The sequence below is a fragment of the Salminus brasiliensis genome, chromosome 7 (genome assembly GCF_030463535.1).
Source record: "Salminus brasiliensis chromosome 7, fSalBra1.hap2, whole genome shotgun sequence".
Lineage (NCBI taxonomy): Eukaryota > Metazoa > Chordata > Actinopteri > Characiformes > Bryconidae > Salminus > Salminus brasiliensis.
Window position 1 is genome coordinate 31,615,456 of NC_132884.1, and position 16,448 is coordinate 31,631,903.

Genomic DNA, 16,448 nt, shown 5'->3' on the forward strand with positions numbered 1-16,448 from the left:
GAAATCTAAACTGCCTCAAATAAAACATTATACAGAATAGACAATAAACTAAATAAAACCATTTGAAATACATTACCTTAAAATGCTGTCTGTTAATACCTGTCTCAACAAAAACTTATTCAAAATACAAAAACCTAAACTGCCTTAAAAAAAACCTTATACAACATACAGTGGGGCAAAAAAGTATTTAGTCAGCCACTGATTGTGCAAGTTCTCCTACTTAGAAAGATGAGAGAAGAATTTATTTGTAAATTATGGTGGAAATAAGTATTTGGTCACCTACAAACAAACAAGAATCCTTGCTGTCACAGACCTGTAACTTCTTTAAGAAGCTCTTCTGTCCTCCACTCGTTACCTGTATTAATGGCACCTGTTTGACCTCGTTATCTGCATAAAAGACACCTGTCCACAGCCTCAAACAGTCAGACTCCAAACTTAACCATGGCCAAGACCATAGAGCTGTCGAAGGACACCAGGAAGAAAATTGTAGACCTGCACCAGGCTGGGAGGAGTGAATCTACAATAGGCAAGCAGGTTGGTGTGAATAAATCAACTGTGGGAGCAATTGTCGGAAAATGAAATACCTACAAGACCATTGATAATCTCCCTTGATCTGGGGCCCCACGCAAGATCTCAAAATGATCATGAGAACGGTGAACAAAAATCCCAGAACTACACAAAGGGACGTGATGAATGACCTGCAGAGAGCTGGGACCAAAGTAACAAAGACTACCATCAGTAACGCACTACGCCGAGAGGGACTCAGATCCTAGTCCTAGTCAGGCGTGTCCCCTGCTTAAGCCAGTACATGTCCAGGTTATGTTACTAAGTATTGAGTAGAACTTTTGTTATTGACCAAATACTTATTTTCCACCATAATTTACAAATACATTCTTTAAAAATCCTACAATGTGATTTCCTGGATTTTTTTCTCATTTTGTCTCTCATAGTTGAAGTGTACATATGATGAAAATTACAGACCTCTCTCATCTTTCTAAGTAGGAGAACTTGCACAATCAGTGGCTGACTAAGTACATTTACTTTTACACTAACTGCCTCAAACTAAACATTATTAAAATACAGATATCCAAACTGTCTCAAATAAAACATTGTACAGAATAGATAACCTAAACTAAATAAAACCATTTGAAATACATTACTTTAAAATACTTTCAAAACAGTATGTTATTTAAAATACAGAACCTTGAACTGCCTCAAGTGAAACCTTATACAACACAGAGAAACCGAGACTGCCTCAAATACAAATACATTATACAAAATGGAGAAACCCAAACTACCACATAAAAAACATATTTATAATAGAGCAACCTAAACTGCCTCAAACAAAAGCTTATTCTTAATACAGAAACCTAAATTGCCTCAAATAAAACTTTACTTGAAAACAGAAATCTGAACTGCCTCAAGTAAGTGTAGATTTTCAACCAGTGAAAAACTAAACTATTAGCATCAACAGGTGACAGAGGCACAATATAAGTGTAATTAAAAAAGTGGACAGGTCTGGTGAAATTATAACTCAGTTACTCTGAACAGTTCATTAACTCTTGTTAATGAACAGTTCTCAACACTGAAATTGTAGGTATCTGCAGGTATCTGCAGGTATTTGCTCTCCATATGTCTCTGCACCTGAAGTTGCTGGACTGGCTCTTCTGAGGAGGGGAGGCATGTTTGCTTAAAGTAAATGTGAAAAAATGTCAGCGATGTGGTGCAGTGATGATGCCACAGACCTTTATAAAGGCTACGTATGACACTCACAAGCTGCGATAAAGGCAAGGTATGAGCTGCCCTGCAGTGGAGCTAATGTCCGTGTCTAGTTCTAACAAGCTCGTACAGGCTTATTTCTGAGTGAGGAGGTATGGACTGTATTAGTTCTGTATGTAACAATAACCTATAATTGTTAAGTTACCATAATATGTACCAATGACCTATTAAAACAGAGAGAGTTTGTGTTGTTTATATGTAGTAATTATTCAGTGGATTTAGGAGTAATTGATTGTATATACCTGTGATGATGAATCGCTAATTAGTGGTGAAATGTAAACTGCGGTGAGGTGCACATTATTGGAGGAAGACCTTTATTGACTGTGATTCCTAGCTAAAATGGCTTCCTCACACTTACTGGACAGCCACTGAGTGAGGCTAAAAAGAAGTCTGTTCTAAGTTGAGTTGTGGAGGACCCCTGTAGACTGGGTATAACAGCAGGTGGGGTCTTTTTTTATTATTTGTCTCTTTTCTCTCCACATTGAGGCACTTAACTAAACTGACTTGTTCCAGCTTGTTCCATCCTGCTTGTTCCATCTCTACAGAGTCGGTCATTGCCTTCAATTAAGGCAGGTATGTCCACCTTTACCCGCAAAGGACTGGTGTAACTGTCAGCCAAGCAGAAGCACATGTGATCGGTTGTTTAAAGGCTAGCTAATTGAATTCAGGTGGGCTGCTGTTTGTTTATAAAGAAAACCCGCAGCCACACTGGCCCTTTGCGGATAAGATAGGACACCTCTACACTACTGTGTACAAACTGTGGGGTTTTTTCTGTGCTAATGGAGGAAGTTCGTTGTATTATATTGGTTAAATATAAATGGTTATGAAGATTTGTGTACATGTTCATAAAGCTTTATATATATATATATATATATATATATATATATTAGATAGTTGGGAATAGCACAGAGGCAATAATGGTAGCTAATCTTCCAATACTGTTTCATTTGATATATTGCCTCGACGTTTATGTAATAAATCTAAAAAGATGGGAGCATCTGATACAGACAGAGAAATGATGGCTATCAGTACGGTGGAGTGTCAGACCAATAAATGAATAGTGTCAGACACCATCAAAACTCCACAGGACCGTTGCACCAGGTTCTTTATTACCTTCTCTATCGCCATATTTGTAGTTCATTGTTTTCCAGCTTTACATTGATTTTCTGTCCTTTCTCTCAGGCCCAGAAATACACTTCCCATCTGTCCTGAGCTGCAGTCTCAGGTGCTGAACTGCTATAAGGAGAACAGGCACCAGACTCTGCACTGCTCCGCACTGGCAAAGGAGTACATGAACTGCATCAACTCTGCCAAGAAGGTGTGTGTGTGTCTGTCTGTCTGTCTCACTGCCTGTCTGTCTGTCTTTCTCGGGTACATATTTGTTTACATACACTATATGGACAAAAGTATTGGGACAACTGCTCATTCATTGCTTCTTCTGAAATCAAGGATATTGAAAAAGAGGTTATCCTGCTTTTGTTGGAGTAACTGTCTGCGGTCCAGGGAAGGCTTTCTACTAGATTTTGGAGAATTGCTGTGAGGATTTGATTGCATTCAGCGACAAAAGCATTAGAGAGGTCAGGATGTTGGATTATCACCACCCCACCTCATCCCCAACAGAACTGGAAGGAGTACCATCATTCCAGACAACTCAGATCATGTTTAGCTGCTCCAGAGAGTCCTATTGGCAGTGCTTCTAGACAAGCTGTGTGTGTGGATTCGCACAGCTGTGTCAGCAATGGGTGCAACATAAAGTAGCGGAATGCAAACATTTGGACATATGGTCTTTTTTTAATGTACAGTCAAAGCTGTCAATGTTCCAGTCAAACATTTTATGAAAAGACCAATTTGGAGTCCAGTGAATAATCTGAAATGGTACAAAGTCCAGTGAACTCAGAAGGGTAAGCAGTAAACTGCTAGAGCTTTTGAGAAAGAAATAACTAAAAACTAAAGTAAATTTAATGGGAGTAATGTAAATTGTAAAAGAAAAAGTCCTTTTTAGGGAGCAAGTTAAGATGAGATAATCCTTTATTAGTCCCACAGTGGGGAAATTTCTCAAAGTTGTAAGTTGAAAGCAGGTTACAGTTTACTGAAGCTTTGAAAATGGATGCAAACAAATTCCCATTTAGAAACCCTTTATCTGTATGAACGTAATATTGAAACAGACTGTGTTACTGCATTGTCTACCGCAGTATTTACACTCCACTGCACGTTCAGACTGTTATCATAAGGTCTAAAAAAGGACACTTAACAAAGGAAGACAGATAGACCATTATAACGGTGTAGGTGTAGGTCTTTCCTTTTATAGAGAAATTATATTAAAAATAAAAAAACAGAACAGTGGTGAGAACAGTTTCCTACACCATCAGAAGGCTCTTGGAAACTGGAGAAACCTGAAGAGGTCAGATAGAGCAAAGAGGTCTGACAGACTCAAGTCCATACCAGCATCAGAAGACAAGTTTGTGAGAATCAACAGCTTGTGTGAGGGATGCCAACTTAACACTCTTAAGTCTCAGTTTCAGCTGTGAAGGAAAGACTTGGAGCTGCAGGTTTGACAGGTGGAGTGGCAGGAAAAAAATCATAGATCATAGCTAAGACAGAAAAGCAAAACAGGAAAAGCAGGCTGGCCTAGACCACGCAACAGTACCTCCTGAAAAATGTTCTAAAACTTTTGACTGGTATTTATATTTATCACTGATGTTCGTAAGCTCCTCTTGAATAGCGCTTTCCCATGTCAAAGCTAAAAGCCTAAAATGTGTGTTTTTTCCTGAGCTAATGTGTGAGAGGATGTTTGGGCCTCATGAAATGTGTTTTGATAATTTTCACTGGGGATATTGAAATGCAGTGGCCTGTATTATCTTTGGTGTGTGTGTGTGTGTGTGTGTGTGTGTGTGTGTTTGACACCTAAAGCCTTTTATCTCTGTGTACAACACAAGGCTCCTTTTAATACAGGCTCACTCATGCATTTTGCAATGGGAGAGAGAACAGCTTTCATTAAAGACAATGTGTGTGTGTGTGTGTGTGTGTGTGTGTGTATGACTTGTCTGTCTGTGTGTATGAGCTTATTGCACACGTGTCTCAAAGACTGTGCGGGTGAATGGTCGAGCCCTCAAGCTCTAAGGCTGGCGTGTGGTGTGGCACAATGCCAACTAGAGCGGGCAGGCTGCCAGCAATAAAGCTTCAGCACTGCAGCCTAGTCTATTGCTAAAGAGAGACTGGAGCATCGTAGTTTAGTGCTAAAGAGAGACTGGAGCATCAGAGTCTAAACCTAAAGAAAGACTGAAAAATCTTTAGTCTAGTGCTAAAAAGAGACTGGAGCGTCAGAGTTCAGTGCTGAAGAGAGACTGAACCGTCAGAGTTCAGTGCTGAAGAGAGACTGAACCGTCAGAGTTCAGTGCTGAAGAGAGACTGAACCGTCAGAGTTCAGTGCTGAAGAGAGACTGAACCGTCAGAGTTCAGTGCTGAAGAGAGACTGAACCGCCAGAGTTGAGTGCAAAAGAGAGACTGAACCGCCAGAGTCCGATGCAAAATAGAGACTGAACCGCCAGAGTCCGATGCAAAATAGAGACTGAACCGTCAGAGTTGAGTGCAAAAGAGAGACTGAACCGCCAGAGTCCGATGCAAAATAGAGACTGAACCGTCAGAGTTGAGTGCAAAAGAGAGACTGAACCGCCAGAGTCTGATGCAAAAGAGAGACTGGAATGTCAGATTCTAGTTTATTGGACAGACTATTGCTAAATCTAATGATAAAAACAGGCAGGAGGGTGGATATTGGAGAGAATATCAGGACCGTGCTGACAAGACATGAAAATATGAATGTAGTGCTAATGAAAGGCCAGACTCTGTGGGTCTAATGCTAAAGAGAGTCCCGAATACCAGTGTCTAATGATAATGAGACAGAATTTGTAGAATCTAAAAGAGTGACTAGAATATCAGAGTCTAATGCTGAAGAGTGACCAGAATATCAGAGTCTAATGCTGAAGAGTGTATAATGCTAAAGAATGACTAGACAATTAGGGTGTCTTGCTAAAGCATGACCAGAATATCAAGGTCAAATTCCAAAGACAGACCAGAACATAATATTGTCTAGTGCTAAAGAGAAACCAGAACATGAGCCTCCAATGCTAACACGAGATCAGAATATCTGAATCTAGTATCAAAAAGAGACCAGACTCTAATGCTAACGATTCTAGTGTTGAAAAGTCAGCCGAATATTAATTGAATGCTACAGAGACCAGAATATCAGTATAATGCTAAAATGTCTAATGTAAAAAATGCCAAAATATAAATGTAGTTCAGTGCTAGAGAAAAAACAGCCTAGAACGATTGTATACACCACAATAATAGAGTCTAGAGCATAAGAGAGATGAAAGAAGTGTATGACTTTATGAGGTTAGATGGTGCAAAAGGAAGAGCAGTCATGAAGGGAGATGGTGCAAAAGAGAGCACAGTAAATATTCCAGCAGCATGACCTAGAAAGTGCTCCAGACAGAGCACTGTTGCACACTAAACTTTAATATTGTGCAGTGCAGCAGAGAAACACAGTGTTTCAGTCCTGTGATAAAGGCAGGTCATTTAATCTGTCTTCATTGGAAGATTGTAATGAACAGCTCATGAAGGCCTCGCTGATTAGCTGATGTGTTGCATCAGGTGTGTTTAATAGTGCTGAAGTCTGCAGTGCCTTGGCCCTCCAGGGCATGGAATCTGACATATGTGGACTAGATTAGCATACCCTGTTGCTAAAGAGCAGCCAGGTTTCTATGTGCAGCTCATCCCGGTACTCCAGAGAGACTAAAGCACTGGTGTCAATGGGGTGCCAAAACGACACCAGTCACCGTTGGGCATTAGCACTGCTGGAGATAGATTGCTTAAAGCTTCTGAAAAGGGAAAAGAGATGTCATTAAACAAGAGGCAAGGCTGCAAAAAAAGACAAGCAAGGGCATAAACGTTAAAATGTAATGTATCAGTGACATTTCTTTTGGCATATGAGGCCTATATTTCAGGCATGCTCGACTATCTTACTCATATTTTTTCAGCGAGCCTGGCAGGTATTGTTTCAGGCATCTTCTTCCTAAGCTGCGGAAATGTTAAGACTGTCCACGAGAACCACACCGCCGGTGACATTATCTCACTGTATTTATCTCCTCGTGGACACCACCCGTTCCTATGCCTGCCTTGTCTTAAGGGTATCTCGCTGCACCTTTCCACTCCCTGAGCTCAGCTGCTGTAATCCTGCTTACACAGGATGCCGCTGGCTTTTTGTCTGATAATTTAGGTAGCGGTACCAAAGAGAAATGTCAAGCAAATGAAGGGGTTTCCTTTGCTTTTTTGTCATCCCTTTGTTTTGTGTCATTCTTTGTGTCTGCCTTTTGTTTTGATCTTCTCTCCTCGCAACCAGCCTCCCCCTGACAACCTCTCTGACTGCTATTTTCTTATCCTCGGTTTCCTTTGTAGTGGGGAAAGCCTGTGTGGAAGAAACTGACCAGCTGTTTTCATCTTCATGACATCGTCATGCAGGTGTTTGGCTGGTACTTCGTTCCAGCGCTGTTCTGCGCTCTTAAAATAAGGATGTAATGGTTCTTTAAAAGGTTCTTTGAGTGACGCCACAGAGAAACCACTTTTGTTTGTTTACACAGCAGATAAGTGGCAAGTGGCCTCATTTTTTTTGACCTTCATTCTTTGTAATATGAGCTGTTTCCCACATTTGTGCTAACAGTTTAGGCTCCTAAACTGACGAGCATGTGCAAAAGAGCACCGCTTTACGCGAAGCTTTCGGTTTCATCTTCACCAGCATCACAGGAACTGTCTTGGAGTTCCAGTTGTACGCCATCAGTACTAATGAGTGGGTGGGGTAATTGGCTATCTATTTTTTCCCCCTCCAACACAACTTTTACCTGCTGTGTGAATGTAGTCTAGTAGAGATGCGTGAGTGTGGAAAACCTTTAAATTGGTAAGAACCCTTCATCAAAGGATGGTTCAGTTTCTAGTCTTGGACTTTGTGATCAATTACATTAACTGTTGCCTTCATTTCCAGCTAAAAGAAAAGCCAGGGCTGGAAACTGGATTCAGGGTCCAGATTTGAAGCCTTTGGCTCTTAGGCATCACTTAAAGAACCACTTGAAACCCCTTTATTTTTAAAAGCGTACCTGTCCTCCAGTGTCCACAATACACACTTGCTCCTTTATCCCTGTGTAAAGGCTTTTTCCGAGCCCCTCATTCTCCGCTGATTTCTCTGAGGGCGGCTAACCTGTTTGTATGCTGAGTGCTATTGAATCTCACGTCAGCGCCTCTTAAAGTCTCAATCCGAGGTCCGAGCGTGGAGCTTCAACAAAAGTGGCTTTAATGGCTGTCGTCGCCGAATAAAGACCACACACCATCTCGCAGACAGATCCTAATGACCGGCGGCTGAACTTTTCATGGAGAGAGATAGAGAGACAGACAGAAAGAGAGAGGGAAGGGGAAAAGGGGAAGCAAGAGGCAGATCTTCAGTTATCACTGACTCTGAATAGGTTCAGTGTTTTATGTCTACAGCATGCTGCTGTTATCCCACGCTCACATTTTGATCACAGTCTGGTTTGTAGTTTTAATTATGTACTGTATTATAAACACTGTGATAATCAGTTTGTTTCAATAATGTTAATGATTCTGACGACTGCGTACCATTACCATCTTTTTAAGTCGTCACAGTGCAAATAAACCACATACTGCTGCATTCAAATCAAAGCAAACACCGGGACAGCGCAGGCACAACATGCAAATGTGTGTTTGCTAACTTGCTAGATCATGAACACCATGGGTGATATTTTCTTTTTTGGTGATTAGATTTTTTTTGGTTAGAAAGGGTATAGCAGCCAGTATCAATACGATACAACTGAAATATATCATTAATATAATATATATCACATTTTAATGGGTCGGTGCATAATTGAATAATTACTACTAAAAATTATTAATAATTATAATTGAGAGTTTATACATTTTGAATGCACATGGGGAAATAGCCTTTTCTCACCACGTATCTGAAGAGCAGTCGAACTATGTTCTTTGGAATAATGGTGTTCCACTGAATGCGTTGAGGATGAGGTGGGGTGGTGATCATTAATTATCCTGACCTCACTAACACTCTTGTCGCTAAATACAATCAAATCCTCACAGCAATGCTCCAAAATCTAGTAGAAAGCCTTTCTTGACAGTAGAGAGGGTTAGAAACACAGGATAGACTATTTTTATAATACGCTTGACGAAGGAGCATGTGTCCCAATACTTTTGTCCATATAGTGTAGAACACAAAAATTCAGCTCAGAAGTCAAGAATTATTCATACTGTTTCGATATTTGATACGAGACAGCTATGGCCTGAAGGTTAGAGAAGTGGCCTTGTGAATGGAAGGTCGCTTGAATCGGCAGGACGCGATTGAAGTGCCCTTGAGCAAGGCACTAGCGTGTATTTCTGTGTTCACTGCACGTTTGGGTTGAGGTCAATGTTTGTTATCCTGTCAAATCAACTCCCACTATTTGGACAAAAGTATTAGGACACCTGCTTATTTACTGTTTCTTCTGAAATTGAGTGTATTAAAAAGAGTTTATACCTGCTTTTAACTCATCCCAAAAGTATCACAGAAGTATCACTACCCCATCTCATCCCAAAATTATTGGATGGAACACCAACCATCATTCCAGAGAACACAGTTCCACTGCTCCACAGCTCAATGCTTGGGGGGGGGCAGCACACCTGGCATTAAGTGTGGTGCTAATAGGTTCATATTTATCTGCTCCAGAGATTCTATTGTCAGTACTTCTCTATAGGGACTATAGAGCCGTGTGTGCATTTGCACACCTGTGTCAGCAATGGGTGCAAATTAAAATACTTGGACATATAATGTATGAGATTCTATTGCGAGATATTATGAGATTCTAGGATAGGGATAGCAGCCCAACTTTCCAGCCAAACAAGTTCCTAGCACATTTGTACTGAGGGGGTACAGCTGTAAATATCCATTAGCATGGTTTAGATGTGCTAGAAAAATACCCTGTAGGCACCATGTAGGATCATGCATATTTTTTTCTGAAGCCCTCTTCTCAAGGCCGTTTCTGTCTGCCATGGTGAGAGCGATCTGTCACAGGGGATGAGTGTGGAAGAACAGAGAAGGAATGAGGGATGGAGGGGGTAAGGAGAAAGAGACTGATGGGAAAGGGAGAGCCATTAAAATAATCTCATACAGAGGTGACCTGGGCAGCTGGCGAATTGGCAGTGATTGAGAAAGATAAAGGACACACGCGCACACACACATACATACATACTCTAACACATACGTGCGCACACACATATGCTTGATTTTTCTGGCACAGTGTGTATAGAATCTTTTAGTCGCTGTCTTTTCCCTCACACTCCTACAAAAATATAAACACACACACACATACATGCACGCTCCATTGGAGTGCTTGATCAGTGTCGCTATAACACAGCATCATTACCCCTCCCACTGAATGTATGACATACCATTGTGGCTTTGCTTACTGATAATGGACCTCCAACATTACAGTGGGGGAGATACAACGAGGAGCTTTTAGACAGGCAATAACTAATACATACACACACTCTCACACACACACACAGGCTTTAGAATCTGATGAACTCTCTGATCTATCTATCATAGGGTCACGGCATGGTCACACTAAAGATGACAAAGCGCTGCCTCCCTTTATTATTGCTTTAATAAAGAGGCCATCTCCCTGACCCACTCTCTCTTTCTCTCTCTCTCCCCTCTCTCTGTCCCACAGGGTTTTTGCCTCCTCCTGCACCTCTAGGTTGTCCTTATTAATATTTTTCCCAGGCATGAAAAGTGTATTAGGGATGGTTTATATGTAGAATAAATAATAATCAAATTTTTAGAATCTAATGACATTTTTTGAGATGTCCAACGTATACACTATATGGACAAAAGTATTGGGACACACCTTTTGATCACTAAAAATAGTGTTTAACCCTAACCCTAACCCTAGTCCCATTACCACAGGTGAATAAAATCAAGCATCTAGCCATTCAGTCTGCCTGCATGAAAGAATGGGTGGTTCCGAAGAGCCCATGAAATTTCCGGCATGGTGCTGTAATAGGATGCTGCTGTTTGATGAAATTTAGTTACATTTCTTCCCTCTCTCTGAAGTTATTGAGTCAGCAAAGCGGGTCCAACTCTGTATTCATTCCTATGGTTTCAGAATGATATGTCATAAAAGCTCCTGTAGGTGTCCCAATACTTTTGTCCATGTAATGCATCACAAAATTTAATTTTTCCTGTACCAGTACTGCTCTCTCGGTGGAGGTGACCTTGTTCAGACCTGTGATGTTCTTGTATTTTCCATTCTAAAACATCTGGCCCAACATATAAGGAGCTTTTTAATGTGTTGTCCACAGGTCTGTCTTTGGCCAAAACATTAAAACCACTCATATGAAGTGAAGTGAATAACACTGATTATCTCATTGCAGTGATGTTTGCCAAGAGGTGGGATATACATAATATGCAGCAAGTCAATCAGTCAGTTCTTAAAGGTGATGTGTTAAAAGCAGGAAAATGGCCAAGCATAAGGACCTAAGCCACTTTGACAAGGGCCAAATTGTGAACAACTGGGTCAGAGCATCTCCAAACCATCAGGTCTTGTGTGGGGTTCCAGTATGCAGTGGTTAGTACTTTTACCGAAATTGGTTAAAAGGAAGATCAATTGGTGAACTGGTGACAGGCTCATGGGCGCCCAAGGCTCATTGATGTGTGGAGAGCGAAGTCCTATCAGGTGCGATCCTAGAGAAGAGCTTGTGGGTCTAATGTTATAGCTGATTGGTATATGGTAAGTGTAGCTGGAAAAATGGACAATGAGTGTAGAAAAAAGGAGAGCACATCAGGAGTGTTTAAAGGTCAGTGAAGGCATAATAGGAACTAGTATGAAGAATAAAAAACTGAGATGAGATTGATTTGATGGTTTTATGGTTGGCTTTGATGTCTTCACTGCTATTCCACATTTTTTGTGTCTAAACTTTTGACTGGCAGTATGTGTATGTGTATGCACTGCTGCTATGTAAGCAGTAACACTCCCACATTTGTGAGCTTACTTTTTACTGACCTAAAATATGAAACATCATATCGACTAGGGCAGGGGTGCAGAGTCCTGGACCTGGTGATCTACCACCCTGTAGAGTTCAGCTCCAGCCCTAATTTAACACACCAGGCAATGAGAGAGAGGGGCAGCTGATTGTTATTCTCCAGGGTGGTAGTCCTCCAGGACCAGGACTGAGCCGCCCTGCACTAGGTGAAAGGTCAGGACAGAAACATCATCATCTTCACCTTCTTATTTTTCCTCAAGATGGTCAGTAATGAGCATGGAAGATCAGTATCTTATTAGGCATGTTGGATTTGGACTGTGCCTCAAGAAACCGCAGCTCCAGGCTCTGAAATGTACAACTGCCTCGCTTCTGTAAGATTACCATGGCCTATGTCATCGTCACGCTCCAGTGGCACTGACTCAGGCCGGACACAGAAGCCTAATTGGCATGCACTATACCTGTGCAGCCCTTTGTTAACCTAAACAAGCCTGTTGTCCGTCTGTAGGATGACGGAAATGGTTGTTGTCATGGTTTGTTCAATCTACTGCTTAGACAGCTACTCTACTTGGGAGCCAATGCCATGCAGCTTGTCTAGTTCCTGAAGAGAAGTACTGCCAATAGATTAGGTCTCTGTGGAGCAGATAAACATGAACCTATGGGCACGATGCCTAATACCAGGCGTGGGCTAGAGGGGTATACAGCCCCTCAGCATTGAGCTGTGGAGCAGTGGAACTGTGTTCTCTTGAATGATTGTGCTCCATCCAACACTTTTGGGATGAGGTGGGGTGGTGATTAGCATCCTGGTCCAGCTCTTGTCGCTGAATGCAATCAAATACAACTATAATGCTTTAAAATCTAGTAGAAAGCCTGGGCGTTAGAGGCTGTTACCCCAACAAGAGCAGGTCCCAATACTTTTGTCCATATAGTGTGAATCATCAAATGGGAGTTTTCGTCTAGCCATAGTGTCCCTTTAGGTACTGATGATATTCACAACATGCTCAGAAAGGTGAGGTGATTTATTGTGATTCTGAGACGTCATGTTGCCACAGTGCCCCTAGTTTGCCTGTGTGAGTGAATATTAACAGGAGGATGTTTTGTCTCTTTTCTATGTACAGAACATAATGGTCAACCATGGATCATGAGGATGAAGACAGTGAAGATGAGCTTGAGGAGAAGACTGATGGCATAAAACACTGCTTGAATTCCACAGATCCACTTTCAATGTGTGAGAGAGAGAGCGTGAAAAGAGACTGTGTGCACCCGCACACACTTCCATGTATGTGCATTTAGAGGTGCTGTGTGTGTTTGTGTGTGCGTGCTTGCATTTGAGAAGAAAATGCCCTCTTTGGTCTGGGAGTGACAGCAGAAGGAGGGGTTGTATTTGCAGGGGATAGTGTGTGTGTGTGTGTGTGTGTGTGTGTGTATGTATGTGTGCGTGTGTGTTCACAGATGATGTTGATTTGCTGTGATGTACTTGGCTTGGCAGTGGCACATCTCTCACAATAAAACATCTGCACTACCACTCACTTCACTGTGAGCACTCAACCTCTGTCCTTTAACAAAAGGCTGCATTTTAATGATTCTCTCGCTCTCTGTCCTTCACACACACGCACATGCATTAGGGGTGTAAAAATCCATTGGTGTGTTATGATGTATCAGAAGTTTTAGACTGGATTCAGTAATCATATGCATCTTTTCAAATCATCTAAATTCACATTCTGTATTTAAACTAAAACTATGTCTTACAAACCTGATATAACCCGTTTTCATTGGACTGATTTGCTCTGGTTTATTCTCATAGAAACCTTAAACTGACCTTTACACATTACACATTCACAGAACATGATGACTGTGACCCTATATGAGCACTCTGTAGTTCCATAATTCCAGACTGTAGTCCATTTGTTTCTCTGCATACTTTGTTAGCCTCCTTTCACCCTGTTCTTCAATGCTCAGGACCCTACAGAGCCACCACAGAGCAGGTAGTATTTGGGTGGTGGGTACTGCACTGCAGTGACCCCGACATGGTGGTGGTGTGTTAGTGTGTGTTGGGCTGGTAAAAGTGGATCAGACACAGCAGTGCTGTTGGCGTTTTTAAACGCCTCAGCATCACTGCTGGACTAGTGTTTTCCTCCAAGTGTTTGAAAATATGCAGTTGGCTTGTTTTAGTGCACTGGTAGCATTGTGTGGTAGGGGGAGTCCTAATTTTTGGGTGGAAATTGAAAAGACTAAGACTTATGTAGAAAACCTAAATAAAAAAAGCCACTGCAGTGAAACAGACAGCATAGTATTAGTATTAGTATTATCACTAATTTCTCTGTTAGAATCATTAAGTGGAATTCCAGAGTGATTCAAAGAACAGTACATCTCCCATAATCCACTCATCATTTCAAGTAAATTACTAGTCTCTTGTTACTTTGCAGTGGATGTCACATAAACTGCAGACACTGAGCCACTGAAAACCAAACTTCTTACCTCTCCAGAGAGAAGCTATTAAAACAGCAATCAGTTTACTGCTGTTTATTAAATAGCAAAACACTAACTGGTAACTGCAAGCTACTGCAGTCTCTAAGCATTACGTTCATATCTACAGTTCACAGTAAGAAACTACCTTGTTTAAACAGCTAATGCAGGTTTGTTGATGTGAATGGTGAACACTGACACAGGCTGATGAAGTGTCCGGATTCATTTATTAATGAGTTATTACTGCTATATAGTAAATGACGTACCTCACATCAATACAGTGCAATACTAGTGAGGAAGTAGGGATTTGTTTCAGTCGCAGCCTTTATGTACAACAATTTAATGCAATATTTGTATAGAACTTGTATAATAACTCTGCATTCGTGTTTAGGAAGGTTCCACCAGGGCGCATTGCAGTGGCTGGTTCCTGGTTGGTATAGTCCCACCTGCAGGATTGGAACGTGCAGCGTAGAACGTGATGCAGCAACTAGTTCTTTTAACCTACCCGGATAACATGCCTACATGAGGCCTGTGTGGGTAGTTTCCTCTCTGGGTTCCATGTTAGCCCCACATATGGATGCCCACCAGGGTATAAGTAATGGGACCAGGAGGGGTTAGGCATGGGTCCCATCTGGATTGTACACTGGCACATGGGGCCTAGAGATTAAGGCGGGCTTTAACGACAGGGCCCATTTGGGAAGCCCAACTGGGTCCTAGTAACAACACATGTACAAACCCACTCAGAGCCCATGCCCACCTGGAACCCATCTGGAACCCACCTAGCCCACGTTCCACCCATGTGAGCTCCACATGAGCATGTTGGCTGGGTATCTGTCCTATCTGCCTCCCCAGCAAACAGCGTAAATTGAGAATCCTCTATAAGCATGTTCTAATCGGCATTCGATGTGCTGCACCTGACTGTATTTTAAAGGGAAATTGCATTGCTATTAATTACATGTAATGACATTTAATGACATTTCTTCAGTTTTATTTGTTTAGTTATATTAATTATTGGAGAGCAATCTTGTTTAAATGATTATTAAATTAATTATTTCTTTAATAATTATAATTATTAAAAGTTCATATATTTAAATATGTTCGAAAGGAGCCAAAGATTTTCATGAGGTAGCCTAGTTTTTTCACATGACTGTATATTTTGATGAAATTTATCATCATACTAATATAATAGATCTGGGTGGTCCATATAAATGTAAGTATAAACAAATTATGATATGAAGCAAATTTGATCTGTCACATTCTTTGTAATGATTTTGTGATCTGCATCCCTCACACAGGCCACCTGCAGACGATACTGAAGCTGATACCTGTTGTCTGTATTAATGAGATAAAAATGGGATAAAATTGGCCATCCATATTCTGAGTGTTCAGTGTTATGGGGGAAATTATTTCCCTTTCATAAGAGCTCTGCACACACACACACACACACACACACACACTCTCTTTCATGAGATTTTGACACGTGCGGTTCTCCGGTGAGCTGCTCTTGTCCCTTCACAGCTCATCTCCAAAGCAAATTATCTCCGGAAATCCTTAATGAACTCGCAAAGGTCTGTTCTGCAGTAACCCTGAAACATTATTAACTTGGTGTCTCTCTCCCCCCCTTCTCTCTCTCTCTATCTCTCTCTCTCTTTTTCTATTTCTGAGTTCTGTTTTTTATTTTTTTTATTTTTTTGTTTTTTTTTTCTTTCTCTCCAAGCCCCTGTGTAGGAACGTTCAGGTAGCTCTTACAAGTTTTGACATCCCTTGCCATTGTTCAGGTAATGTTGCCATGGTAACTGCAGTGTGTGTGTGTGTGTGTGTGTGTGTGTGTGTGTGTGTGTGTACGTCTCTGCCTCTGTGTGTGTGTGTGTGTGTGTGTGTGTGTGTGGATGTGTGTGTCATCGGTAGTGGGGTTCAGAGGAAGTGCGATAACCTTTAGCCTCCGAAGTGCAGTGCTCTCTCCGTCACCGATTCCTTTTATTAAATGCTGCTTTCTCCTCGCTCTCTTCCTCCTTTTTCGGGAGCTTCGCCTCTCTTTGTGCCTGAGCACAGCACTGAGAGTTCCTCTGAGATGTGTTTTGACCCCAATAAGCACTGCTTTGGTATGGAGGATT

At 41.4% G+C, this 16,448-nt stretch overlaps 1 protein-coding gene across 4 annotated transcripts in view; it reads left to right on the top strand.

Annotated features, from left to right (window-relative positions):
- Nucleotides 1-13,397, top strand: part of chchd6b (coiled-coil-helix-coiled-coil-helix domain containing 6b) — a 47,243-nt gene extending 33,846 nt beyond the window's left edge. For all 4 annotated transcript variants that reach the window (XM_072684610.1, XM_072684608.1, XM_072684611.1 and 1 more), the window contains 2 exons: nt 2,962-3,097; nt 12,987-13,397. In XM_072684610.1, coding sequence (XP_072540711.1) covers nt 2,962-3,097; nt 12,987-13,013 — 163 coding nt within the window. In that variant the 3' untranslated portion in view covers nt 13,014-13,397. The remainder of the gene's footprint in view (nt 1-2,961; nt 3,098-12,986) is intronic.
- Nucleotides 13,398-16,448: the final 3,051 nt, after the last annotated feature.